Source organism: Dermacentor andersoni, chromosome 6 (assembly GCF_023375885.2).
Source record: "Dermacentor andersoni chromosome 6, qqDerAnde1_hic_scaffold, whole genome shotgun sequence".
Classification (NCBI taxonomy): domain Eukaryota; kingdom Metazoa; phylum Arthropoda; class Arachnida; order Ixodida; family Ixodidae; genus Dermacentor; species Dermacentor andersoni.
In genome coordinates this window covers 90,919,116-90,945,695 of record NC_092819.1, presented here as the reverse complement: position 1 = coordinate 90,945,695, position 26,580 = coordinate 90,919,116, and the positions used below count along the sequence as shown (strand labels likewise).

Sequence of the window (26,580 nt, the reverse complement as noted above, 5' to 3'; positions counted from 1 at the left end):
AAGCTGTCAGCTTACATTAAAATTTACCCTGCCAAGAGGCATCTCCGCATGACAGTGAGGCTTTGGGATGCCTCTAGGGTTAGAAAGTTGAAGACATTCTAATGTGACTTTACACATGACAAACAATGCATTACAGCACACTCGGAACTCCCAGTAACCAGAGTTCAGTGCGTGGACTAGTGAAGGCTGCTGAAGCTATTGCACGCATTCTCTGCTGTACAACGCACATTGTACTTTGCATGCCTCAAGCTCTGCAAGTTCATGTCCAGTTTTGTTTCACAATAGCGTGCACTAGCACAAGTGCTGTCCCACGTACCAAGGTGTCGGTTCACTCTGGCTGGGACTACTCAGGTACGCTCCGCCAGCACTTTCTGCCTCCCCCCCATATTTCGACACACTTGTTTTTTCCTCTCAGCCTAATTGAGCTTTGTCCTGCAATAGCATGCACTCACCAGTCTGCTGTCTCGCTTACCACGGTGTCGGTTCACTCTGGCAGGCAGTGTTCCAGGTAGGCATCGGCAGCACCTTAACACCTGTACTGTCTCTGTGTGCCTTTCTGTCTGTCTTCACTTTCTTTGTAGCTTGAACTTTAGTCAGCATTTGACTTGTATGCTACATTGAACAGGATGCTGATGTAAATTGGCAGTGAAGCACTGGCCAAAAAGAAAAAAAAAAAAAAATGTGCTGATGTCTTCTGCTGCATATCTTGGGGATTTTAATGTAGCCATAGAAGTAACGTTCCAGCCATATGATGAAACAGGCACTTCAAATGTCACATTCTGCCAACTAGTAAATGACTGCAGATTTGCTACACCAATTCTGCACTGTGTGAACTGACTTCAGGTTTGTGCAGAGCAAAGGGTAAGCCGCAGTTCGATTGGGGCGAAATGCAAAAACGCCCGTGGTCCAGTGCATTGGGGGCACGTTAAAGATCCCCTGGCGGTCAAAATTAACCTGGAGTCCCCCACTACGGCGTGCCTCATAATCAAATCGGTGTTTTGGCATGTAAAACTTCAGAATTCAGTCGGCAAGGTGTAAGGTAAAACTGACTGACAATGTCGATGCCATGAGATGACTCTCCGATCATAGGTCTACCATGTGAGAGGTGGCAATGCATTTCTAGGAGAAATGTGCACTGTTCCGGCATCATTTTCTCTGGACTCTTTAAAGCTCAATGAATCATATGACGTGACTGTTTCTTCGTCAAACGTTTGTCAGTGTGCAACTTCATGCAAAATCATTGAAGCAACTTTATCTCAAGAGCTACTAGAAAGACATACTTTTGGCACACCATTCAATTGTCCCCGCGAGTAACCATTAGCACTTTCGTTAGAAAGCACATACGTCTCCTTCCAAAACGGTGCTTTTCGAGAGGGGAATTCGCAAAGCCACGGTCCTTCGAGTCAGAGAATGTGATCCTGCTCAAGGAACTAAAAGAAAAGAGTGAAAGGCTAGTTAAAATTATAATCTTTTTGTAGGCTACCACTTGCCGAAATTGCGAAAAACAAAAGACTTTGGGGCTTCTCCTCTAGTGCAGAGTTGAGAGACATCAGGCGCAGTGTCCCTCCTCCCTAGAACGGTAGCCTTGCTTTACTGCCGAGTTGATTGAGCGGAAGGAGCATGACTGTGTGTCCAATTAGCTTTTATAATTTTTCAGCCAGGCTAACTGTGCATCACTCAAGTCTGCTGCATTTCTGAGAGACGCATGCATTCACGAAAAATGCAAAGTTAACCAGCTGTGCCTATGCGTGACACTGTGATCAGTGATGTTTTTAAGGGAAGCGTGAAGGTAGTGCCCATCTGGAAGCGGCTATAACGGCATTTGTTACACTGTGTCTGCACCTAAAGATTTGTATCACACCATTTCGATTTACCTGCACTTCCTGAGCTAGTTTTGGAGGTGCTGCACTTGGCTATTCGTTTTGCACAGTGCAGGCTTCGGGCAGGACACATTCTAGGTATTCCTTGCACTCGTTTGAGAGCTAGTGCAGGGCTTCTGCAGATGGTGTGGTGCCATGCCAGTTCTGCAAGTGCAAGAACTGGCACTCAACTGGCAAGAACCGATTACCGTATTTTTCATTGTATAAGTCACTTTTTCTTTCTGAATTTTTCATCGGTGGGTTTTATTGAACTTATATACTTTTCTTTTAAAAGAAAAAACTGCCGTCAAAATTGGATTGGATGCTATGGCCACGCCAAGTGCGCTGGGTTGGTGTTCTCTGGCAGTTGCTACGGGTTGTGTGTGCGCTATTAAGGTAGCAGGTTCTTCTCGTGATCGAGTTGGTGAGCACTGTGCGAGAAGGATGGAGGAGCAACGCAAGCGGCGGCAGGCCGACTGCTAGTCAACCGACTCTGAAGAAGTCGTCGCATCTGCAGATAACTTTCAAGGTGTGGTACGCACCGGTTCGCAAACTATGCAGTTGCTCTCAAAGTACAAGCCACCCTCCCTCTCGCGCTACCTTCCCGCTTTCCTCCCTCGTGTGTGATTCGGCTCACTATCGCACGCCTTCACTCGCACGTACAGCATACGGTGCACGGGTACAATCTCATCACCTTTGGACTTTATATAGAACATTGCGGTGACCATGATGGCAGAAATGTGCCTAGAGGGTCCATATCATTGCTTGCGCATCACCCACTTTTGCGAAGTGAAACATCACTGTATATTTTTTTAATCGCTTACTGAATGAACAGGTGCATATATCTATATTTTGCATAAACTGCCATTTTGAGGGGGGTGGGACTTGTACACCGGAAAATATGATAGTTCACAAAGTGAACAGACCTATCTACACTACGGTACAGCATGATCCTGGTGACCCCCGGTGACTCCTCCCTAAAGCCTCGTGAATTCCTTACTGTAAAACAAATGGGGACATCTGTGCGAAGTGAAGCCCCTTTTGAAATAGTTGAGTGAGCAGAGACGAATTAAATAGACTTGCAATGTGCATTCAATAACTAAAGAGTTGATTGGTCGTTGCAAGCACAGTTCTGAAAGACAAACATTACATGACTTCTCATGAGGTTATTGACCATGGGGGGAAATGGCATAATAGTGGTCAAAATGACCAGCAGTTAATTTTCTGTCTTCTACTAAGTACTTGTGTGTGTTCTGTCTCTGGCAGGCCACAGCTTGGTCTCTTGCTCTGGCTTGCACACACATACATCCTGTGCTTGGCTTGTCCTCTTGCATGCTGCATGCTTTGTGGTGGCATTGATTGTGGTTGCTGATTTGATTTCGGGGGTGGATGGGGTGGATTTTTGTTTGTTTTCCCAACTTTTCTTGAAAAAGGTTGATTTTTTTTTGCCCCTCTCCTCACTTCTTGACTTTGGCCCCCCTCCCCCCATTTCAGCGTCCCGAATGATGAATTCGGGGGGCGGCAGGGTCGACTCTTTAGAGAACGGGAGCCCCCTCCAAGACGAACCACCACCATCACCGTAGGCCGCGACGGCGGCAGCGTTTTTCTCGTGCACAGAGCGGGAATGGAATTTCGCACACTTCCTCGTCCTTCCCCATCCCATGCGTGCCTCCCCCTGCTGCTTGTCCCAGCTGCTATGGAGAGATGGCGGCGTGTTGTTCTCCGGCTGCTGCCTTTCCCAGAAACTGAGCTCTCCTTCGTATCACCCTCGCTGTTGAAAATGCTCCTTGAGAATCTGTTCCCTATTTTCTAATTATTTTTGTTCTTTTGTGCATGTTATTAAGGGGCAAGTTAGGAATTAGACAAAAAGAAAAAAACAGATCTTTTTAGTCTTTATTCTCTGAGTTAAGGTGCTGAAAGCTGGATGTATGTAATTGTGTTACGTAACATACACGTTTTCTGAATGAAGCCTATTTTTTGTTTATATAATATTTTAACTGATTGATTTATTGATTTATTAATTCTTTATTGGTTTATCACATATACATGTGATGGGAGGCGAAGGGAAAAGCCATTCAAGGATGGCTTGAGGGAGTCCTTCGCCCCCATACTGGCATACTGGAACCAATGAGACTAAAATAGATAATGTATTTGGAAAAAATTGCACAGAATTATATATCTGCAAGTTTTCAGCACCGTAACTCGGAAAATAGATGTGTATTGAAAATATTTGGCCCTAGACTTTGCCCTTAAAAGGAGGCCCAGGTGTTCAGTTTAGCCAAATGCTGCTGTAACTGCTTTGTTTAATTTGGCAGTTTTGTTTGTCAAAAGCATTAATTTTTATTGTTGTAGACTTGTAACCTTGCACGTTGCGGGTGTAGTTTTTCTAATTGTTTGGTTATTTTTTCCATTAATTTCGAGATGAAGTTCAGTAGTTCCTAGTGCCAAAAAGAGGTGCAGTGTGTTTTGTTCTTTCTCTCTCCTTTGTACACCCCTCTCTCCCCCTTGCTTTCAGTTTCTTCCTCTTCTAAGATTTAGATATTGTAGTTTTCTGTTAATGCCTGCGTAAAGTTATAGGCTGCCTTTTTTTCCTCGTCACTTGTTGGCTGTGTTGCACTGAGAAAAGACAAGCTGTGCGTTGTGGTTCGTTGGCTGTACATAAAGGAGCTATTTTCTTGTTCACTCAGGTGATAAAATAAAGTGGGAGTGATTAAAAAAAAAAGAGAAAACAAAGGGCAGTTTCGTTTTTTCTTTCTTCTTTTTTTGCATGAGAGCAGTTGAAACTGTTTGTAGTTGTGGGCATGCTGATGTTTCTGTGCATGTATGGAGGCATCCCCTTGCATTAAAGCTTGAATTTTCTCCACCACAAGCTTAGTAGCTCTTAGCCTGCAGCAGCACACCACCATGTTCAAGCATGCGCATGAGTGAAGTAGGTGTCACTTAAGCTACCTTCACAGCAATCCTGCTGCAAGGGAGGTCGTGAATTAATGGCACACTGGAGGTGGTCAATCGATGCCTATGCATTACAGTCATTGGACTCTTTGCACACAAGGAAAAGTGAACAGTCAATGGCACTGAAGTTGATGTCGCTGGGGCACACAGAGCGATGAGACCTGACACTGCAGGAGACATTTCTTCTTGCATGGTGTCTTTCACCATAAGAACTAACAGTGCCGAGGCTAAAACAGCAAGGGATATGGCGGCAATGCTAACTACCAGCAGGTTTATGCCTTTTAGAATTAAAGCGTGCCTAAAACACACAGGCAATGCAAGTTGCTGAAAACAGTGTGCACAAAATAAGCAAAACTAACAGAAGAAAAAGAGAGCAGTGCTGCTGTCTTTATCAGTTAGGCAGTGTAGATGGCCATCCCCCAATTCTGATGACTGTCAAAACATCGCTGTGAAATGAGGTAAAATACCCACCCATTTGCTAGCAATGCTGCTGCGAACACTTCAGACAGGTATAGTTCGTTAAAGTGCGGCTGGGAACCTACAGAGTTGCTTTATGCTTTTGCTTGCCTGGGGCTTTTTCAAATTCCTGCCATTCTTGCATTGCATGCGAGAACCTGATAGCAGCTGTTCAGATTGCTTTTGACGCGTAAAGCAATTGTTGCTGACTTGTGAACAGCAAGCAAAGAAAGCAAACATTAAAATACTAATACCAGAAAAAAAAACTAAAATCATTCACATCAAGCCTTGTCATCACAGCTGCTCTTTGATGTGCAAGCACGTGTATTCGATTGTAGGAGGAGCGCTTGTGTCCAAAGGCCAATACAAAGGCCATAGTGGAAGCTGGAAGAGGCAGTCAGTGTATTGGTGCCAAGTCATTGTCATGCATCATTAGCACTTGACAGTACAATTGTAAATGTTGAAAAGAGCACCTTTTAAGGCATCTTTATGTAATTCTTCATCATTACAAGCATTGTGACCTTATTCTATGCGCATCACCTTCAGGCACCAATTTTATCCAATTTGACCACACTTCTTTCATCTTGAGAACTGCGAAAACCATACAGCTGCAGAAGGGATTAAGCACTGTCAGTTCTTGGGTGAGTTTTTTCAAGCTTACAGAATGTGGGCTTTATCCGAGAACTCTTCACAGGAACATCAGATGCGATAACATCAATTGTTTTATGCTTAGCATACTTAGAAGGAATCTAGCCACTTGAAGAATATGCCTGATGTAAAACATAAATAAAAACTATGAAAGAGTAAACCTGCTACATGAAAACATATTGATATTGAGAGCACTCACACAACCATGTGTGTTCCAGCTCCTGCTAAAGCATTTTAAACGTACTATGTATTCAAACTTGCAGCACAGACCCAACCGGAACTGTTTCAATATGAATGCAACACATTTTAAATACTACTTTCATAAGTGGTGTTGATGAACTGCTGTGGCATGCACAATTGTGCACGTGGCGATATGTATCGGTTCTATGTTGCAAGTGGTCAGTAACCCTCCTGGTGGGGATTGGAATAATATAGTACATTTGCTTTTGAAAAGGCACACACACGCTTACACAAAGCAAACTAGTAAGTTTTACACAACCTGAAAACCAAAATTGGCATTGGATAGTACAGAAGTAGAATTTGCTCATTTTCCATCGCTTTTTAATGGACTCCATCTACCTGAAATTTATTCTCGAGATATGGTTTTTAGGATGTTCATTCAGGCAATACTAGGAAACCGTCAAATATGTGGTCAGCCAAGAGGTTGAATCGGTGACCAACAGCATCTGTAAAGACTGACTGTGCCTATGAAAACCTGGACAGGTATCAACTCTAGCTGTATCACTCATTGTCAGAAGCTTATACAAAACACTCAAGGCGTTTCACACTGTTTGCACGAACACACTAATTGTGGTTATGGGAGCTTGAAACAGAGTTTAATGCTGCGTATATAAATGCTGTTAGTTTTTCCTTGTGATTGGGCATAACTGCAATAGGCTTGAAAAGCAATAGGCTAAGTTCAGCTTAACCACAAATATGTTCACATTATGGGCATTACAAAGAGAGTGTGCCTGAATGTCCCTAGGCCTTTTGTAGCACTCTTTGTAGTCCAAACACCTCGATTCATTTATAAGGCAATGCTGGAACTCCAAGGCATGAAACCACCCAGCACATAATATAAGAATAATTGTTACTCCAAGTTCATATTGCAACTACATATCGGTCTGCATAAACAGTGATTGTGTTTATGGCTGAGCACTAAGGAGATGCATTAACCCAGTGAACTGTAAGATAATCTGTATCTGTACTGATTGCAACATTATGTAATCACAAACATTTCACAAAGTAAATAATAGAACGAAATTAACTGTACCAAGCAAACATGTCCCAAGGAAGAGATGTGGAGTTCATCATATTTGTTTGATGGCCTACGCCACGCGTGTTATTCTTTTGTTTATAAAGGTTTTATGAAGTAACCTCTCGTACGTCACTTCAGCGCTTCAGCTGGATTGCCTAGGGGTTCTTTCGTTACTTGAGCGACCAATCGTACCACAATCTTGGCCTTGGGGAAATAACGTAGTCGTGCAGGTAGCATACACTGCTATGAACATCTTGTCCAAGTTTTGCTGTCGTATGTGGTGCGTGGAGCTCGCAAGCGAATTGCAAAGTTGCCTTTTTCTCTCTTTTCAACGGAAGGCCCTGTCCTCACTCTCTTCTGAACGCTTTATTTCGTCATCGGACGCTTTATTTCATAATTCCCTTAGACGGCTGCTATTAGCCAATAGCTGACATCAAGCTGCGGCCGGCTACACGGTGTAGATACCACAGTTGCCGTGGGATGCTGCTATGAGTCCACTGACTATGCACACTGCGGCTCGCTGAGGACAACCGTGTTTGGCTTATGTATAGCGCGTCGTAGGCACCAAAGGCGGAAGTTGTGACATCTAACATCCAAAATGAAATTTGACCTGCGTGCCACGGTGACACTTAGAAGGCAGAGTGTTGTGGGCGCGCTCCACTGTGCCGTAGCCTTTGCACTCCAAGGCATAGAAGAAGGAACAGGAGCACATTGGAGGCCGTGTTTGCCAATAACTCCGCTTTTGCTGAATGCATTGAAGTACTTTTTGCGGCAAAGAGTTTCTGAAATAGCCTATTTTTACTTCAAATGCCTTTCTCCACTTCGATGAAAAGTGGTTCAGGGCCCCTTCAATTGCCTAAGCAACCACATATCACAAATTAGCATTTTGTTTACTTATTTTAATGCATACATTGCAATTGTAAAATCAAGCAACTTTGTGCTTGATTCATGTCTGTGCCTGTATAGTAGGAATACTGTGACTACAGTCAGAGAAATATGCCCTAAAAAGGTTATAGGGTACACCCTGCATACGGCTAAGGCTGAAGGCAAGCTCCCATCCTAGCCACCCTCAGTAGCTCCATATCATGCCCCCAAACCATAGTGCAGGTAAATAGCAACTGTGGCTGGTTTCGGCAAACAAGTCAAAGCGACGGGATATATTAGCTAATTATTGCGATGAGCAGTAGAGTTAGCAATAAGCACTTAAAAAGGGACATACACTCTGCAGCAGTAAAAAAAGGGGCTCTCATATTGTCACACATGGTCAGTTTGGCAACAAGCTCACTTGTGGGACAGACAGGTAATGGGTACAGTATTTTCTTGCAGCCAGAAAGAGTGTCCCCCCTTAGGAATACTTTTTTTATACCTTTTTACTTCTCTGAGGAATTGATGCCTTGTTTCTTTCCTGTGGGTCTGGTGGAAGTGCGATAAAAACAGCAGTAGATGATGGAATAACCGCTGGTGTGGTAAGGTGGCAAGAGTATTGTACTTTTCAGGAAGCTTGCATCCCTTGCATACGCAATGTGTCTTGAGATGAAGCCCAATGTTATTTGCAGCATGCTTGCAAAGGAGTACTCTAGGTGCTAGATTTGGAATGATGAGGTGTAAGAATTAATATGAAATCAACCTATATAGTTTGCAGATTGCATTGTCCTGTTTATCAATGCTCGAAATGATCTAAACCATAAATGAAAATCTGAATTGTCAAAATGTAAGGGTATGTTGAAGATTAAATGTAAAAGACGGGTAAGGTTCAGTAACCTGCCAAGGGCACAAATGTTTGTGATTGGTTACACAATCTATTGAGTCTTTTTATCTGGGAAAAGTCTCAACAGGAAAATCATGTATCATGACGTCTTCAGACTAATGAAATATGGGTTAGAGCACTTGTGGCAGGCATTATGGAAGCTTACCAAACTTCTTGAAAATATATGTGTTGTGCACAACCGCACGTATTCACACTGATAGTACCCTCTTCCCTCCCTCTCCTTTCTTTCCTTTAACCCTTTCCCCTGTGTAGGGTAGCAAACCGGACGTGCATCTAGTTGACCTCCCTACCTTCCTTCCTTTTCCTTCTCCTTATGTGTGTTGTGGCAGCACTTGGAATTAAGCGTGGTCTGGGGATAAACAGTAGTAAATGATAGAATAACAGCCAATGTGATGCTAATGGGTAGCAAGAGTATTGTACTTATTCAAAAATCTTGCATCTCTTGCATCCATAGTGTGTCTTGAGATGAAGCTATGGACCACGCAGCGAGCAATGGAATGAAGAAAAAAATGGGCAGGACATTAGCAGACAGGGTTACTTCATTGTCTAGGAGAATACAGAGTGGCATGTTTTGTAATGTGCAGAGAAAATGGCAAGTGGCCTGTTACAGTAACAGTGGGCGCCGAGGTAGAGGATCAGGTAATGCGATTAATTAAGAAAGCTTACAGGCCTATGATGGAATTGGCTTATGCAAGACAATAGCAATAGAAAATTGCTGGGAAGGGCCCTTGTTCTGCAGCAGACAATAATAAGCTGATAATTTTTAGCTTGTGCTGTCCTAATATTCGCATGAAATGTACATGTCATGAACACTGACTGGCTTGGAACTCCACAGCTGCAAAATGAAATAAAAGAGATAATTGAAGGAATGATCGGTGAACCCATGTTAGCCAAATCTTATATTGTGATTTGCTGTGCAAATAATGCCCCCGCTTCCTCAAGTAATCCAGCTAAAGTGACAGAATTGCTGTCTGCCACAAACAATCTCTGGATAATTTGCACATCCTGAAACACAAAATCAACAAAGTCTACAACAAAATGTACGTAATGGAGGTGGTGGCACTTGAAACTGTAGCATTGATTGGTTGATTGCTGGATTGATTGAGTGAGTGGGTGGATGGATAGATAAATATGCTGTTGGGTTGCTCTGGACAAGACTGACAGGTGGTTGACGGGCAGGTCTGTGTTAACATCCTAACCGGTGCAGTGCTCCATATTTTAGCCTCCTGGGGTTCTTCAACTGCACCCAAAGCTCCATTGAGAGAGCACTGTATGTGTTGGACTAAGGTTGTCAGTTCAGCTTCCACTGGTAGCAAGTTATCTTTTCTTCTACTTTGAATTTCCTTCTCTTTTGTAAAAATTGATCGGATTATCACACATTCAACATTCTCCTCGAATTACTTCAATAGCACAGTTTTTAAGTATGTCAATTTTTCTGTGCTTTTCTTGGCATCACTTGCTGGCTCAATGTGGTTGCTACTAGGCTAGAAATCGAGCCATTAGGTTCACTTTATTCGTCTCCCTCACAGCCACTGAGAGATAGGCTATGAGTAGCTCGTGGTGGCAAAATTTAAAGAAGATAGACTCACAAATTTTTGGTAATTGTTGGTGGTAGTGGAGATTTCACCAATAATATTAACACCCTTTCCTCATCATTTAAGTATCTTTACATTGCCCTTTTTCCTAGTAACGTTTTTCACTGGTCGATCTGGAGCAGCCGCCGAAATCCTTGAGCAAGCGCCCTGGTTTCACAAATCTGAATCGGCCAGTGGAGCGCAAAAATGCTCCGGGGGGGATTGCACAGAAAGTCTGCGTACATGTCACACAAACCGGTTTCGGAAACCGTGCCCGATTTTTGCTCTGTACAATTCCACAGCAAGCAAAGTTGCCGTTCCCTGTGCGTAATTTGACCGCCACAGTCGCAGAGTCCGTCATTTCCATGCCGCACCCGCAAGGACTGTGCATGAACAACATACATAAAAGGCTTTGTACAGCACCTGCGTCACCTCGTAATCACTGTCGTCCAAGCTCTCATAGCTGAACACGAGCTCTACAGCAGCACAGAAAGCAGCCACATTGCGAAGCAACAAAATGTTGTGCATACCCACCAGGTACCCATTTCACTTGAAGATGGAAGTGACATGAGCTATTTCCTCCTGAATTCATGCCTCGGTGGTGGAGCAAGTGAGAGTGATCTTGCGCAGAGTGAGTTGATCCGAAACGACCAGTGGAAAGCGCGAACCAGCTCCAGGCCGACCAGTGAAATTAGAATTCGTTGCCGCGGAGCAAGAAATCCTGCTCCAAATCGACCAGTGAGAAACGCCATGAGTAACGGTAGCAGTAGTGACCATTGAAAGAAGTGCTGACTACACATTGTTGCATGCCATAATGGAAAGCAGTGTCATTGTGGGGGCCACATTAACATTCATCTACCTCGTAAAGCTCACTAACCACATGTATACAACCTTTATCAGTAGAAAAGAAGCCACTGTCAACCATTATCCTTGTTTGACTCTGGAGTATGGCTGCCACCACCTCTCCCGTTTTCACCTAGCACAGCTGTGGTATTTGTTTATTTGCACATATATATTTTTTAAGTGCTGCCAGTTGCCAGTATAACATCCGAATCTGCCTAGATTTGATAGATTTTCAATCCAGGTTTAAAAAATTCTCCAAGAACTTCTCAAATATCTGTTTGGTAGGCATATCAAATTAGAAATAAATGAACCACTTTATTAAGGTTAAAGCCATAAGCAATGGCTCATATCCCCTTAAGGTGGTGTCTAGTTGAGTGGAACAAAAATGATCATCATCATCAATGGCTCATAACTCCGTAAGCAAGCAAAAATGCAATGGCTCATACATTTATTGAAATCACCTGTACAACATACAAAACAGCATATGTTTCAATAAAAAACAAGCCCAAAACAAGCATACGAACCATCAATAAAACTGCACATTTCCCTAGGAAGTACGTTATGGCCGAGGATGCTTGCCAAGCGACAAATGAGGCGCGACATGTGAAGTGGCAGGAGCAAGGCGTTCGACTGCGAGTGCTGCTTTCCCCTGCTGAGAGGATGTAGCGTAAAGTGGAAGAGGAATGTCATTTGCGAGAGTCTGCTATACAAGCGCGCGAAGCCACAGCTAAGCATCGAAAACAAGCCAAAGAAACCCAACTGTGAAAGCAGCAACGTGACAATGCGAAATGGCAACGTGGAGAGGTGGCCAAAACTCTCAGACAATGGCTTGCCACGTGTGTACTTCACACTGCAGCTCGTTATGTCTTAGTCTGACCCCTCTGATCTTATAACAATGCATTACCAAGTGTGCAGCAGGCTTTTGTCTTCACATGTTACAGGAGTTTAACATGCTGCCGAACTTTTTTTCTGTGCTTCTGCAATCTTAGCAGACAAGCACAGTGGCTTCATTTCACTATGCATGTGTAGTCCTGGAAATAATGTTGCTTACCAGTTCTGTTTCATTTTCGAGTTGTGCGAGTTAGGTTGTTTTTCCTCACTTGAGTGCGTAGTACCTCTTTATTAAGAATCTAGATCCACGAAATGTCTCCTACTCTCCTTTCCCTATAGTTTACTATCCTTGTGACAGTTGTGGCTACACTATTCTGTAGTGTCCAGTTGACTTCCTGTTACACTTACACTGCTCAAAAGCACCTGGAGAGTGATGCAAACTCTATTCCCTGCGACAACCTCAGAATACAGCACAAGAATTACACTGCACTTGCCCTGTGTGCCTCCAAAAATATAGTACCAGCAGAATGCCAACATCGAAAGAAGTTGAACTTTGGTGTGAAGTCTCGAAAATTAGCAAATATAATTGGCCTGCTCACCTGTACAACTTGTATTTGCATGGAATTCTTTGTTGTCACTAACTATGGCATTCATATTTCAGAAATTTATAGTGCCAGAAGTTCTACGAATGTGACACAGCACAGCGAAGACTTCACAGCACTGAATGTTTAAGTGGTCTTGCTTGTTTTTTGACAGTGGTTGTGGCAACTGATTTAAAAACTGGCCATACCTTAATATGCCAAACTTTTCTAGCAGTTAGAAGTCGATTGAAGATTCGCTTCACTACACATGCTGTGCATAACGCTATGCATGTGTGTTACACATAATGCACATGCTACATGCTGCCTTGGAAAACCAGTGACTGGTGCAATGGAAGCAGCAAAACATGTGACAGAAGCAGGCATATTACTATGCCCTAATAATTACTTTGCAGCTGTCGCCTTATTTTTACTGTAGGAAAAAGTTGCCTCCAAGCGTGAGATTGCCAACTTATGTAAAGGTAGTTGTAAAGTATTTATGCCTTTCTCAAATAATGATGCCTTGGCCTCATGAGTGGAAACACTGTTGTTGCATTATCTTGAAAAAAAAAAAAAAAAACAGGATATGCAAATTGTTTTTAAAGTCATTAGCAAACACAGTCACAGGCCCTGCAATATACAGACTTCTTGTTTGTTTGAAATCTCGAAATCCGCTGTGTAGTTGTGTACCTGAAGGTTCAGGGACATAGTTTGGCTCGGAACGTCAACGTCCAAGTCCTGGGGTGTTCATTTTTGCTTATTATTTGCCAGTTATTTCTTTGCAGTAATGTCATTTGGTTTCTCCCTTTGTTTTCCCTGTTTAAATTCGTTTGTGGTGACCTGTCACAACAGTTTAATGAACTAGCAGTGCTATTTGTGCCTATTTGCTTTCTCGCAAATGTTGGCTTCCGCTATAAAAGACCTGCGGTGTTTAAAGGAGTACTGACGTGATGTTCCTGACTTGACTTTTTTTGTTTGCATTTAAAGAAGGTCCACACCCTCCAAGCCTTAGAAAAATACTGGCAAGTGTCTAAGTGCCCTATATAATCTATTATATTTCTTTCAATGAACCTGTTCTAGTTTCAATGCCCAGCAGGTGGGCACGTCATATCGTCATGACACATTGGCTTGCTCTGTACTTGTGATCACTGTGGCTACAAGTGGCCACAGCCAGAAGTAGTGAGTGAAATGCTTTTGTTAACTTTTTGCAACACCATCATATGCAGCCTCATTGCTGCACAATGTCAGCAAATTTCGCTCTGTGCCATGATGTCACAATAATGTCGAATGACACCAGGCAGAGCTACAGAATGAGTGCTGCCTGGAAGCACTCTGTGGCGCAGGAAAAGAAGTGTTAAAAATGGTGTTTACCCATAGTAATGACCACGCTTCATGAATTGAAATTAATGGTCCTTACCAACTAAAGCAACAAAAATTCGAGTCCTCCATTTCAAAATTCGGAAAATTCACTTCTGAGCCAGCTTTACCATCGAATTTAAATATCTTATATGTGTTTAACAACCTTCGCGCTTGCAGAGTGTCATCTCTTTACATGTATGAGGAGCATGTGGTAGCGTTTTTGTACCTCTGAGAATGTGTTGGTACTCCTTTAAGTATTGCAGATGACCGGGTGTGTGGATGTTGCGGGGCACAGTAATTCACTTGAAATTCGAAGGCAGTACTTGACGTGTAAGGCTACATTTGTACTTTCCATGTGCGCCTTGCACTGCAAAGTGCTCGGAAAACTTACGGCTGTTGTGGCAGTGTCAATTTGGGCCTCTTGTGCAGTGCTTCTTGCTAACATGATTACAGGGTAGCTTGAATGTGGGTCAGTGTTAACGTGTTGCGGGTCGCAGCTGTGGACAGGAGTGTGCAGTAAGAGATAAGTGTCACGCATGCAAAAAAAGTGGGAAACAGTATGTTTTTATCTCTACGTTGTCCTGAGAAAATACTATGTTATTTATGTTTGAAGATATTTTGTGTAGGTGGGAAATCTCAGTCCTTTTCACCTCAAGATCTGAAGGAGCCTGTTGGTTCGGTTACATTGTGCTCCTTTTGGTACCGTGCATTAGGTGCAGCGTCAGACGTAGAAGGCATACATTGTGACAGGACTCTCTAGTACTACTAAGAATTCAGTAAAGCTCAGCAGAACTACAAACTCAGCCAAAGTGTTGTGTTTTTATGCTAGCATCTGAAGTATAGTGTGTGTACCTTGTTTGCAGCACCCTTGCACAGTGGTGCTTTTCCATAAATCTTCGCTGAAGGAGACTGCACAAGAGGCTATTCCCTCCATCACTAGAATCTTTCATTTTTTTTCTTTTTCGTTAGTTTGCACTATCCTCTTTTTGTGTTTGCCTCGGTTTCATTTCTCTTTTGCGTTTGTTTTGTTGCCTTTCTTCTCCTGTGTTTGGGACTCATTCGAAAGCGCTGCTCTCCCCTCCTCCCCACAAGAGTGGTGCTGGCCTGTCTCTCCAGTGCTACCTGTGCGGCAAGCTGGGCCACATCTCCCGAGACTGCCCCAACAGCGAGCGAGATGACCGTAAGTGCTACAACTGCGGACACCTGGGACACATCAGCCGGGACTGCCCCGAGGCAGGAGGCAACGACGCGGTCGCCGACGTCTGCTACCGGTGAGAGGTCCCCTCCCCCCCCCCCCTCTCTCTCTTTTTATATCAGACATTGCCTTTTGCCATGCTGTCTGCTGACACCAATCCTGTCTGCTTTCCAGCTATGACTCAAAATCCCTCGTGCCTGAAGGTAATGATAGCTATAACTACTGGCTCAGCTATCGTAACATTTCACAGAGATGACAGACAGCACTAATCAGTTCTGAAGAAGCCTGCAAGGTAGAGGAAGAATTATGAAAGGGAAAATTTGTCATCTGCCCAACAGTAGCCACAGCTGCAAAGGAAACTTATACAGGTTTCTCAAAAAGAAAGCCTCCCAGTTAAAGAAAAATTCATCCTTGCCCAGTAATCAAACCAGGCGCCAATGCCTTTCAGGCTAGTTGCTCTACAATTTGGGCTAACCACAAGGATGGCAGATCGCACAGCAAGGTGTAATCAGCCAAAAATTCGAATCATGGGGGCACTGAACAGTGAGTCATGCTTCGAGTTGTAGAGACAAGCATTGCCTGAGATAGAGCAGTAAGAGAATATTTCTGGGTATGCAATATTAAATAATGCGTAATGATTCACGAAAACAAACAATGTGTTGTGTGGTGCTTGTTTTCATGGTGCGGTAATAATTACGTCCACAGGTCTCTCAGTACACTGCCAAGTAAGAACAACAATACCCACTTAACAACTGCTTATGCTAAGTTAAAACATCCACATTGGTGCCAGGGTAGTAAGGTGCGGGCTAGTTGGTTGCAGGGAGTCTTGCATTCATACATGGAGCGAGACAAAATTGAAGAAGACGCTCGCATAGAAAGAAACAAGATAATACTCATCACTTATCAGATGCACTCATCCAGCACTCATCCCGTCTATTTTGTTTCTTTCTTAGGGCATGTCTTCTTCAACTTCGCATTGTGAATATAAATACAAGTCCTCATTAGCCCCACATATGACTTACAACGTTAACGTTATGTGCAGTGCAGTCCACTGTTAAAGGGAACACGCTAATGTGCGGCTCTCGCTCTGTTGGTGCTGCAGCTGCACGCATGTGCTGAAGCTACGTCAATGCCGTGTACCAATGTGTAGAAAGGTGCCAGCACCACCAACCAGAAGTCATCTGCTGCAAAGTGGGGGGATTCCTACAGAGGGGAAAAATTGCACGGGATTGACATTCATGTGTTCCCTTTAATAGTGGACAGCACTGTACGTGCACCATATGGAAGTGATTGATATAGGCAGGCGGTAGATGAGGACATCATAAATGGAAACTTTTAAATGGGCAAACTTGTGCCTTCAAAAATCAAGCCTGACTACTAGCAGGGCATGGTCTGCAGGTGTTGAATCAAATGCCACAGCTGATTATTGGCCTCCTATTCATGAGGTGCCATCACATATTCTGGATCATCTGACAAGCATTGTGGCAATTTCAGAATGTGCTTACGCACATTCGGTTCATCTGATAAACATAGGTCTGCTGTGGTAAAACCTACAATGCTTGTGGTGTAATAGCAGTCTGATACTGCTAATGTATCTTGCTCAAGAGCTGAAAATACGGTTTTATACCAGACACAAACCAAACATGACAACACCGAAGGTGGAGTAAAAGTGCGGAAGTGTCAGGGCATATAGCAGTATTTTGCATGACCTCAAAAAACATTTCAGGCAGTGACTTTGTTGTAGGTTTTCACAAACACAAGACACAGTCTCACACTTGCAAACTGCTTTATAGAAAAGGACCCATCAGTCAAAACGCCATGCAAGTCCAACGTGAAATGTGAGAGAATACATACACAGGATTTGCATACACTCGCCTAATAAGTTGGCAGTTCTGCAATGGATCTTTTCCATGTCATAAAAGTGCCGCTAGTGGCTGCTGCCAAAAACGCAACCGGGGATCTAACCAACGTGGCTCAATGGGTCCGACCGTGTGTGTTCTTTTAGCTGCATTGAGCATGCAAGTAGGTTCGTGTGCTGTCATGTTCTGTGTGTATGTGTACATGCTCTTGTGACTTGCTTCTTCGAACTGACTTGCTTCTTCGAACTGACTTGCTTCTTCTAACTCTTGAGCGTTGAGCAATGTTTAGAAGGCAGCTGTGATCTGTCTGTGCTGATGCAATGCATGGCCTGCTTCGTTGCAGTGAGCAATACGCATGCACAAAAGAGGGATGAAGGGCCACACCTACTGCCAACCTTCAGCTGCTTTCTATTGTTCTCGTTTATTGTGCACTACATGCATATTTGATCGGGCCACCAGCCCATGTTCATACATCCTACTGCGCCCACTTTGTAGAGTGTGGACGACCCCCAATAATAATCGCATCGTGACTGCACATGGGCACAGGTCTACCTGGAAAAGGTCCATTGAACCAGTGTAGTCTGTAGTTTCATGCTCTGAACATCTCTTATTTGCTTCGTCCACAATTAGCTACAGACCCCAAATTTCCCAGCAATGTGTGAAATTTACACGTCTTTGCTAAAAAAGAGTTGTTAAAGGTGCAATCCCTAGTTAGTAATTGTTTATGTTAACCTGACATCCACACTTGCCTAAGCTACCAGTACCAGCACAGGGATGACGACATAGGTCGGCAGAATGCAAAATAAGCAGATCAAGACGGCAAGTTGGGCCAGTTGGTTAGGATTCATTGCAAGGTTCGTTACAGCACAACACAAGACACAGGCAAAAGGTATGGCATAATAAGTTTCGCATATTTGGCAACATGCCAAATATGCCAAGCATGCTGTTCTGGGCCATAGTCTCAGAAAAGGGCAGCTGGCAGTTAACCCTTTCAGGGTCAATGACGTAAATATACGGCACCGAGAACAAGTCCAAAATGGTCGATGCTGTATATTTACAGCGCTGTCTGTACGTTTAAAAAGCGCACCAATTTCCTCATTTTTTCTCTCCTGGCATGTGCTGCCACTATGTGGAATACAGGGAATTTTTTCTCATGCCTCTCTCTCTCGGTTTTCGTTGCATGGTTTGTTTTAGAGCTAGTTTGCTCCGGCACGTCTATATACTACCGCTTGCGCATTGGCGTGCATGCGCTGGCGGCCGGCGATTTAGGTTTTGTTCCGCAGGCGGTCTTGGTTTCTTGTGCTCATGAAACTGATGGCTATCTCGTTACTAATCGCTCAAAGGGCAGCCGCCTGTTTCTCGCTCGTTTATTGCTCACAGGGGTGAGCATAGGAAGGATGCTGCCATGCATGCGTTTCCTTTTCTTTTCTTTTTTTTGGGAGACTCGCAATATCTAATTGCCTCTGGTTGGTGATAAGATGAAGATTAGTGGAAATTTGTTCACACGTTTTGCTTTTTTGACAGGCACACAACCACACAGTTTTCTTGAGTGCACTCACCTACCAAGTTCCATTATGCAATGACGTAAATATTAATGTAAGAGCAGGAACATTTGAGACTTGCAAAATATTCTCGTGTACACATATTCTAAGCCTTGAACTATAGCAATGCATCAAATTTTTAATTCTTATAAGTTTACTTTCTTGTTTTATTGTTATTCATGAATAAAGAGTACATATATACTAACACAAAATATTTTTTCTCACTTTACGGTCACCCTAGAAAAATTACGGTAAATTTTTTTTTCGAAATAGGTCCCTCAGAAGAATTGTAATCTGCAATAAAAAAATCGACTCTGAAAGGGTTATGTCACGATTTCTACAGAGGAATCTTGTGCGCTTAATATATAGTTGATCCTTTCCAGATAGAGAATTAGAATACCGTGTGCAAGTAGCTGGAAGACAGTTTGTTGAACATCCGGTGTGCCTTCAGCATAGATGTGGAAAACTTATATTACTCCCTTCCACATGCCCTGGTTATGAAATGTGTTAAAGACAGCATAGTGTGACAATGATGAAGAAGCCTTCATCAATTGTTGCGGTATCTCAATGGAAGCCTTTCTTGCACTTCTTTCTGTTTACTTGAGACCTACGTTTGTTTCATGTTTCATGGCCTGTATATACAAAAATTGGAGGTATGCATTGGCTCGTGTGTAGCTCCCATCATTAGCGACATTTTTCTAGGTTATATTGATAGACAACTAGAGGGCAACCTTGCTAAGCTTTCCAATAAGGTTTTCCGCTATGTTGATGATTTCGTTGTATTTTTTACCAGTGGCATTCACCCTGAGCGTGTTGATGAATTTTTAACGTTATTTAGGCAGAACGGCATGGGCCTTGATTTTACTTTCGAAGTCCCTAAGGATCATCAACTGCAGTTTCTAGACCTGAGATTAACCTTTGGTAAAAATCATGTGTGCTGAAAATATGATCCCAGGTTGGTTAAGCCCATTTTGAACTATAAATCCGATAATTCTAAGGTAGTGAAGCGGGCTATAGCGAAGACAATCCTAAATGCTGCGTTAAAGAAATAGTGTTTTCATATGTCGAAGGCTGCCTTTTCTGATCAGGTAAATCGTTTAATGGACGCTGGTTACCCTGAAGCGATTATTTCATCTGTGAGTGAAAGTATGGTTTGTGGCGTCAAGAGCATAAATGACCAAGGTGGTAAAACTAAATTAGAAAAAAAAAAGGAAAAATGCAGTAGTACCGTACGTACACAATCTAAAGCATGGGCTTAAGAACGTTGGTTCAAAGTACAGCATTGATGTTCATTTTTCTGCGAAACATAAGATAGGTCACATATGCCCGTTAGTTGATAATATGCTGAAGGATAAGCAAGTAAAGGGAAAGTGCACTGTCAACCGTGTGAATGGGTACATCACTTGTGTTAAGCAGGTTGTATATGCCATTCCTAGAGAGTACATGGGACAAACGAAGCGCTGTGTGAATGTTAGACTTAAAGGAGCATGAGCTATCTCTTCAAGGGGTTGCGCCACTTCCTCTCCCGGAGCATTGCAAGTCGTCTAGTTGTCGCCCCTATTTTAAAAGAACTAATGTCATTTATAAACACGAGAGCCAATTGACAAGGGAAATCACTGAGGCTTACAATATAAAGATTAGGGACAAGGCATGTATCAGTGGACCGTCTGTCGCTCTTCATGACAAGGAACTGCGTTACCTATGTCAATTTTGATTATGCGTCAGCTGGTCACAGTTCCCTCGATGTATCTCTGTGTCTCGTGCATGTCATGGTTATGAACTGGCACCTATATATATGTTAGCCAGTCAGCGACGTGTCGTTTTATACCTTCCTTTTGTCCGTGCCTTGTGTTGCGCTGTAACGAACCTTACAATGAATAAGCGGCTACTCGGTCACCAATATTTTTGCAGGCTCTGTACTCACGCACATGTAGTCAAACTCGTCGGTACTCACTCACGTTGCTGCTCGTGCCTACTTACACTCACCAACATTCACTCACACTCATGATCTCTTCCATTAACACTTACCTGCACCCGTTCACGCTCATACTCGTGTCCACTTCCATTCACCGGCGACCCGCTTACTACATAATCAGGTCCACTCACACTTGACTATAGTAACTCATGCTCATATACACAGGTCTACTTAAAGTCACTTAATGACATATTGTAGTGCAAAGGCACAATCACAAATACACACAGACACATGTCATGGATGCCTGTGACATGTGTCTATGTGTGTTCTTTTTGTGATTGTGCCTTTGCACTGCAATATGTCGTTAAGCAGACACCAACTAGCCCAACAAGTCCCCCTGTGGATTAAAATCACGGTCAGTGGCTTTTGTTCGTACCCACATTAACTGGCACTCACTCCCTGCTCATATTCACTCTCGTTTATCCTCACGTCCACTCACAGCTTTCTTCACTCATTGATGCTCAATCTCAAGCCTGTGAGATGAGTGTAAAGTGATCATGATTTGGGGAGGGGGGTTTGCTCGTTAGTGAGTATGCTGACCTACAGGTGATGATAGCCCAAAGGTTTTTATGCCCAAAAGTCTGCTAACCTTGGGCTGATAGTGAAGACACTAGCTTGAATGCTGCCAAAATGTTAACATAACTTTGTCCTTTCTTTGCGCTAATAATGTGTAATTTGGGAAAGTAAGCAACACACTGCATAAAGGTCGGCTACTGTCATACATGATGGGTAGGCACTTGAAAAATTTTGAAAAAAAAGAAACTCAGTTCCAGTTTAGTGGACTGGTTACTCCCATGAGGCAAACTCTAGAACTTGCCAGATTCCCAAGCTGGCTATTTGGGCCATAAATGTTGGTACACCTTCGTTAATAGCACTCATTGCCTATTAGATACCCAACATAGTGTTTTTTTGCATTGTCTTGACACCTGCTGCATCGTTTACCCCCTCCCTTTCCTAAATTGCAGCTGCAATGAGCGTGGGCACATAGCACGTAACTGCCGGTCCACACGCGCCAACAACCGCTGCTACCACTGCGGTGAGGTGGGCCACCTGGCACGGGAGTGCGAGATGAAGGCCTGAGAGACGCTCCTCCCGCTGTTCGAGCCGCTGCACAGCGCCACCTTTGATGCGCGACGGACAGTTCCGTTGCCCCTGCCCTCCTCTCCCACTCGTCTCTCTTGGGAAAGAAGTAGCTGCTCCCTCACCCCCTCTGCTGCTTGCGCAACAGCCCCGTTTGCATCTGCATCGCACGCTGGCAGCCACATGCTGTCTCTAGTAAGGCGAGGAAGGATGGAGAGCAAGGTTCCTGACCCAAGTGTTGCCCAGAAGTGGAATTATGTTGGTTTATTTGGCACGAGGGTCAAAGAGATGCTGAGGGTCTGTGTTGGTCATTGGTGGGGGCTGGCTTGCCGTTATTGTTGTTGTTGACCATTGTTCCACGATGGTGGCGAGTGTTCCTTCTTCTGTGTTTGTTTGGCAGGCGCAGCAGATTTGCGAGGGGGGCGGGCTCCTGCCCTTTTCTCTGTGACACAATCGCGAGGGGGCCAGCGGGGGAGCAGGCATCCTGTGGGGGCCATCGTTTGTTGTTGTTGTTGACATTGTTGTGGGGATGTTTCTGCTGTAAGCTTCTCTCAGTGCCCTTGACCCCTCTCTCTTCCCCCCCCTTTGTCAAGCCAACAGGAATGGGGAAAAAAAGCTTTGCATGTGCACAGTTGATCAAAGTCCTTGTAGAATGTGAAAAGAAGGTGTATTGAAGTGTTTCTTTGAGAGACTTCTGCTTTGAGCAGAGTTTAAAGAAAGCGAGAAAGGGGTGTTATCCTGAAGGACAGGGTAGTCCCAATGCAGGTTTGCAGAAGCTTCTGGTTTCTGTCTCATTTCGTCTGTGAAGCATTGATGTGTCATGACAAGGTTGGACTGCAGTAAACTCTGCAGGAATGTCAATAGTGTGAAAAGCAGCGTGCAGTCTCTTGAATTTTGAAACGTGGCGATGGAAAGGTGGCAACAAAGACCAGTAAGTGACGTGGGGGGGATGAGAAACATTATTTATTTTTGTTGAATAAAGACCGTGTAACTTGTACTGCTAACAGTGAGAAAAGGCGGATGGTCTTTTGCCCTTCCGTGAGGCGTAATCTCGACGAGGGGAGGGGGTGGATAGCTTGTTTCCGCTTCCGCAGTTTGTTGTGCGGGCCCATAGGTTTTGTTGTTTCCTCAACCCTCCCCACCCCCTCGTTGAGGAAGAATGCCAAGGATTGGTGGTGTACAAAAGTGAGATTTCGAGCAGCATTGTACAAAAAGAAAAGACGAGATAGAGTGATGACGTGACACTTGCGCTCAAAGAGAGAGAGAGAGAGAGAGGGTTCCTCTCCAGCGGGGATTTTTGCATTGGGGGAGGGGTAAGGGCTTTTCTGGGCATGGGGATAGAGGCTCTTGGCAATCTGATCTTGCTGCACTGTTCTAGTTTGGTGTGAGCGTGTTACATGTGTTTGCCCAGGAAGCTCTGCTTTTTTGACAAACTCTGCTCCCGCACCCAGTCTTTTTGAGAGTACCTTTTGTAGGGCGTGCTGCGTTACAGCTTCGTAACAGAAAAAAAAAAAAAAGTGACAAGAGGGGCCCAGCTCCAGAGAAAGACCAAAGGCTTCAGAGATCTGTGACGACCATTAGGTGGACGCACACACACACCACACCTTGAATTGTTGAGCCTTGCCCGTTCCCTCAAACTGTACTTTGATGCTGCAATGTGCACGTTGTGTAGGTGGAGGCATGAGTATATATATATAATATATATATATATATATATAAATAATATAATGTGTAAATATTTGTTGAAGAAGAGAAAGTTTCCCAGAGATATTTACAGCTGGTTCATCACAAGTTATCTGAGGTTGTTTGGATTCCATCCCAGAGGCAGAGTTTCAGTAGAGACGCAGTTAAGCACCCTGCGTTTTCTGTTTTTTTTTTTTCCTTTTCTTTTTTTGCACGACACCCACCAACTGAAAGAAAAGTACGGTTGGGGGGGGGGGGGGGGAAGGGGGGAACGTACATGTCTCAGCCGACAAAACACTAGTCTTCTTTACAAGCACTTGCGTATTACGACCAAAAAAAAAAAAAAGTATACCTCACTCCGGGATCAAGATGCGCACCAGAAACATCTTGGCTGAGGTTTACATGACTGGCATACTTGTGAATGCCTAGCTGTGATTTGAAAGGTGGAATGACAACGCTTTCGTGCATTTGTGTTGCCGTATGTTTAGTGACTGGTAGCCAATACCGTGTGAGCTGCGTCATCGATGACACCAGAAGCAAGCCATTAATTCAATTGGCATTGGCATCACAGTACGTTTTGGTAGTAGACGAAGAGGTTGTTCAACATTTGTAAGAGTCTCGAACGTACTGATGATGGGTGCAAATTTAGCATGCATCCTTATTGCTGTTACTTCCTCCCAAAATTCCTGGTGGTGGCATCAACAACACATCACATTTTGCACCTCCCACTATGGGGCAGCCATACCAATGTGCAATAAATGCATAGCCTGAGAGCCGTCTTCGATGAACTGGGCAGCAAAGTGTCTGCACCGCTTAGTGGTTACAAGTGCTTATGGCAGGCCATAAGCACTTGTCTTTGGTATAACAGCTTTGCAAATGCTAAGCTAGTGATACCAGTGCTGGCAGGTGCACATTGCGTACATAGAATGTGTTAAAACACACATTGCCATGTGTGGTGGCGTCTCTGACGAGGCATATTCTGAAGCCTCAGAAGAGTTCTAAGTGAGCCCGACTGTCTGACACCGAAGCCAGATAAGTAGAGCGCCCAAGGTGACAAAACACAGTTGGATAAGTCATGAAAAATGCTCATGGGCACCGTTTCTAAAGAAAACAAATTGCCTTCATTCTCACATTATGGAGTCTTACAATCTGAAGTCTGTTACTGACAAACCATGGTTGGTAAAGGTCAGCTGAGTAGAAATTTGAAATTACAGAGCTGAAAAAAAATGTTAAGTTTGTAATTGGTCAACTGAATTGATGCCCAGAATCAACATGAAAGGTCAAGACATCTGCTAACTATTATAGTCAGTTGCAGCAATTGTGAACATTGTCACTATTCTTAATGCCGAAAATGATGTTTCAGTGTCCCCTATGGACATCTCCAGCAGTTCAAGGCAGTTGCTACTGGAATAGTTGATCTATTGAAAGTGGTGACTAAGTGACAATGCATAGAAGTAATATTAAGGTTTATGATTGTCACTGTGGCTTTACCTGGCCAAATGGCCCTTTCTTCAAATGCTTCACTATGTTGTGGTGTGCATTGTCCATTTGTGTTGGTTCTTTCTGCAGATCCATTCATCTTACAATTACAACAAACTTGGCAGCATTTTTTCCCCCCATTTAATTTCACATTTAGGCCTTCCAGCACAGCTGACTAATGGCAGCCATATTTGTTGGGTTAAAGTTTAGATCGTAAGCAACCGCAATAAACAGAGATAATTTGTTTTCTCCAGAACAGTGACCATCAGCATCAGCAGTTTTGAGATCTCACGTTGGTTCTTTCCGTGCGTATTCTCCCTTCGGCTCAGTTAATCGTTGCTACGTCCCAGCTGGCTCAGATTTAGATGTTGCATTACCAAGTTCTGCAGCCCAATGCGCGCTGTTACTTGTGAACAACTCCTTTATGTGATATGCTTAGAAAACTTGATGCCTGCAAGTTTTGTCAATGCAAGCGGCAGGCAGTAGGAGTGGAGAGGCAGTGTATGGCAATGCCTTTCCGCTTTGTCGCAAGTTGCCCAGTCGTGTAAATCGCAGACCTCGGTGACCGGGCTGCTCAGCCATCTTGGAACGTCCACAGTGTTATCTCGCATGCAGCCGGAGCCTTCTGTCATTGTACCTTTTTCGGTTTAATTTTTGTTCTCGTTGTTTTTCGGGGCATTCATGCAGCCCCAATCACAGAGGAGACCTGTGCTATCTAATGTTATCCAGTGACATCAAGGTGTACAAACTGGGATGTGAAATGAGAAAAAAAAAAAGAATAAAAATGGATTGGAAAAGGTCCAAAAAAAGTGTTATGTCTGACTTCTCTCTTAGTGTCACAAGCATGTGCACTGGGTCGAAGTGCTTGGCGCTTTCTGCAATTCCTGGCAAATGAGGTGATGACGTTGCTACCGAAAATTTACACCAGCAGCAAAGTAAAATACACTTGGTTACTGCAATACTAGCTGCGTCTGTCTGGTTGAACTCTGTGCCACTAGGTGGCTGCACTATGCAAGCCACTCGTGTTTGCACCTCCGCTCATCCAGTAAAATGCCCAGCCCGCTTGCGTTTGCTCAAATACTGGACATGCTAAAACTCTTTAAATTAAATAAATTTCTTTGAGGAAGCTTAAGGGACATTAATGGCAAACACCAAGACAAGCTGAAGCAATAAGATATGCTATGAAATGTACCAAGCCTTGCTTTTACTGAGAACATGGCTTTCGTAAGCAACTTGACAATTTTAGCGCAGAATTCATTCCACACACAGAAAATACCGAACCAGCATCCAACATCCTATGTTTCGATTGTATTATAGCTGAACCTGAATATATTTTGAATTCTTTTATCAAACAGCATCAACATTCTCTCAAAGATATTGTGAAAGAAATAATAAACATTAATAGCTTATATCAAGGTCCATCTTTGCGTGACATTCCATTCAATAGACTGAGAGCACACCCCCTGCAAGGGTGCTTAGCCTGTGTTTGTTGACACAACTGGCTTTCATAAGATGACCATTTACATAGCGTGATTTCGGTGAATTATTTAGTTTGTAAACAAGTAAACCATTGACTGGAAAAAAAAAAGTTAAACAGGTTGGCAATTGCAACCGGAAGGGGCACCACACCTACCTACTTTTC

The 26,580-nt window shown here is 43.6% G+C and overlaps 1 protein-coding gene across 4 annotated transcripts in view; it reads left to right on the top strand.

The window, feature by feature from the left end:
* Positions 1 to 25,747, top strand: part of CNBP (CCHC-type zinc finger nucleic acid binding protein) — a 49,972-nt gene extending 24,225 nt beyond the window's left edge. For 2 of the 4 annotated variants that reach the window (XM_050171341.3, XM_050171342.3), the window contains exons 5-6: positions 15,219 to 15,397; positions 21,662 to 25,747. In XM_050171341.3, the coding sequence (XP_050027298.1) occupies positions 15,219 to 15,397; positions 21,662 to 21,776 (294 nt within the window). In that variant the 3' untranslated portion in view covers positions 21,777 to 25,747. Of the gene's footprint in view, positions 1 to 285; positions 352 to 441; positions 509 to 3,353; positions 4,582 to 15,218; positions 15,398 to 21,661 lie in introns of those variants that run through there. The other 2 variants (XM_050171344.3, XM_050171343.3) reach the window with 2 other exon arrangements.
* The last annotated feature ends 833 nt before the right edge of the window (positions 25,748 to 26,580 follow it).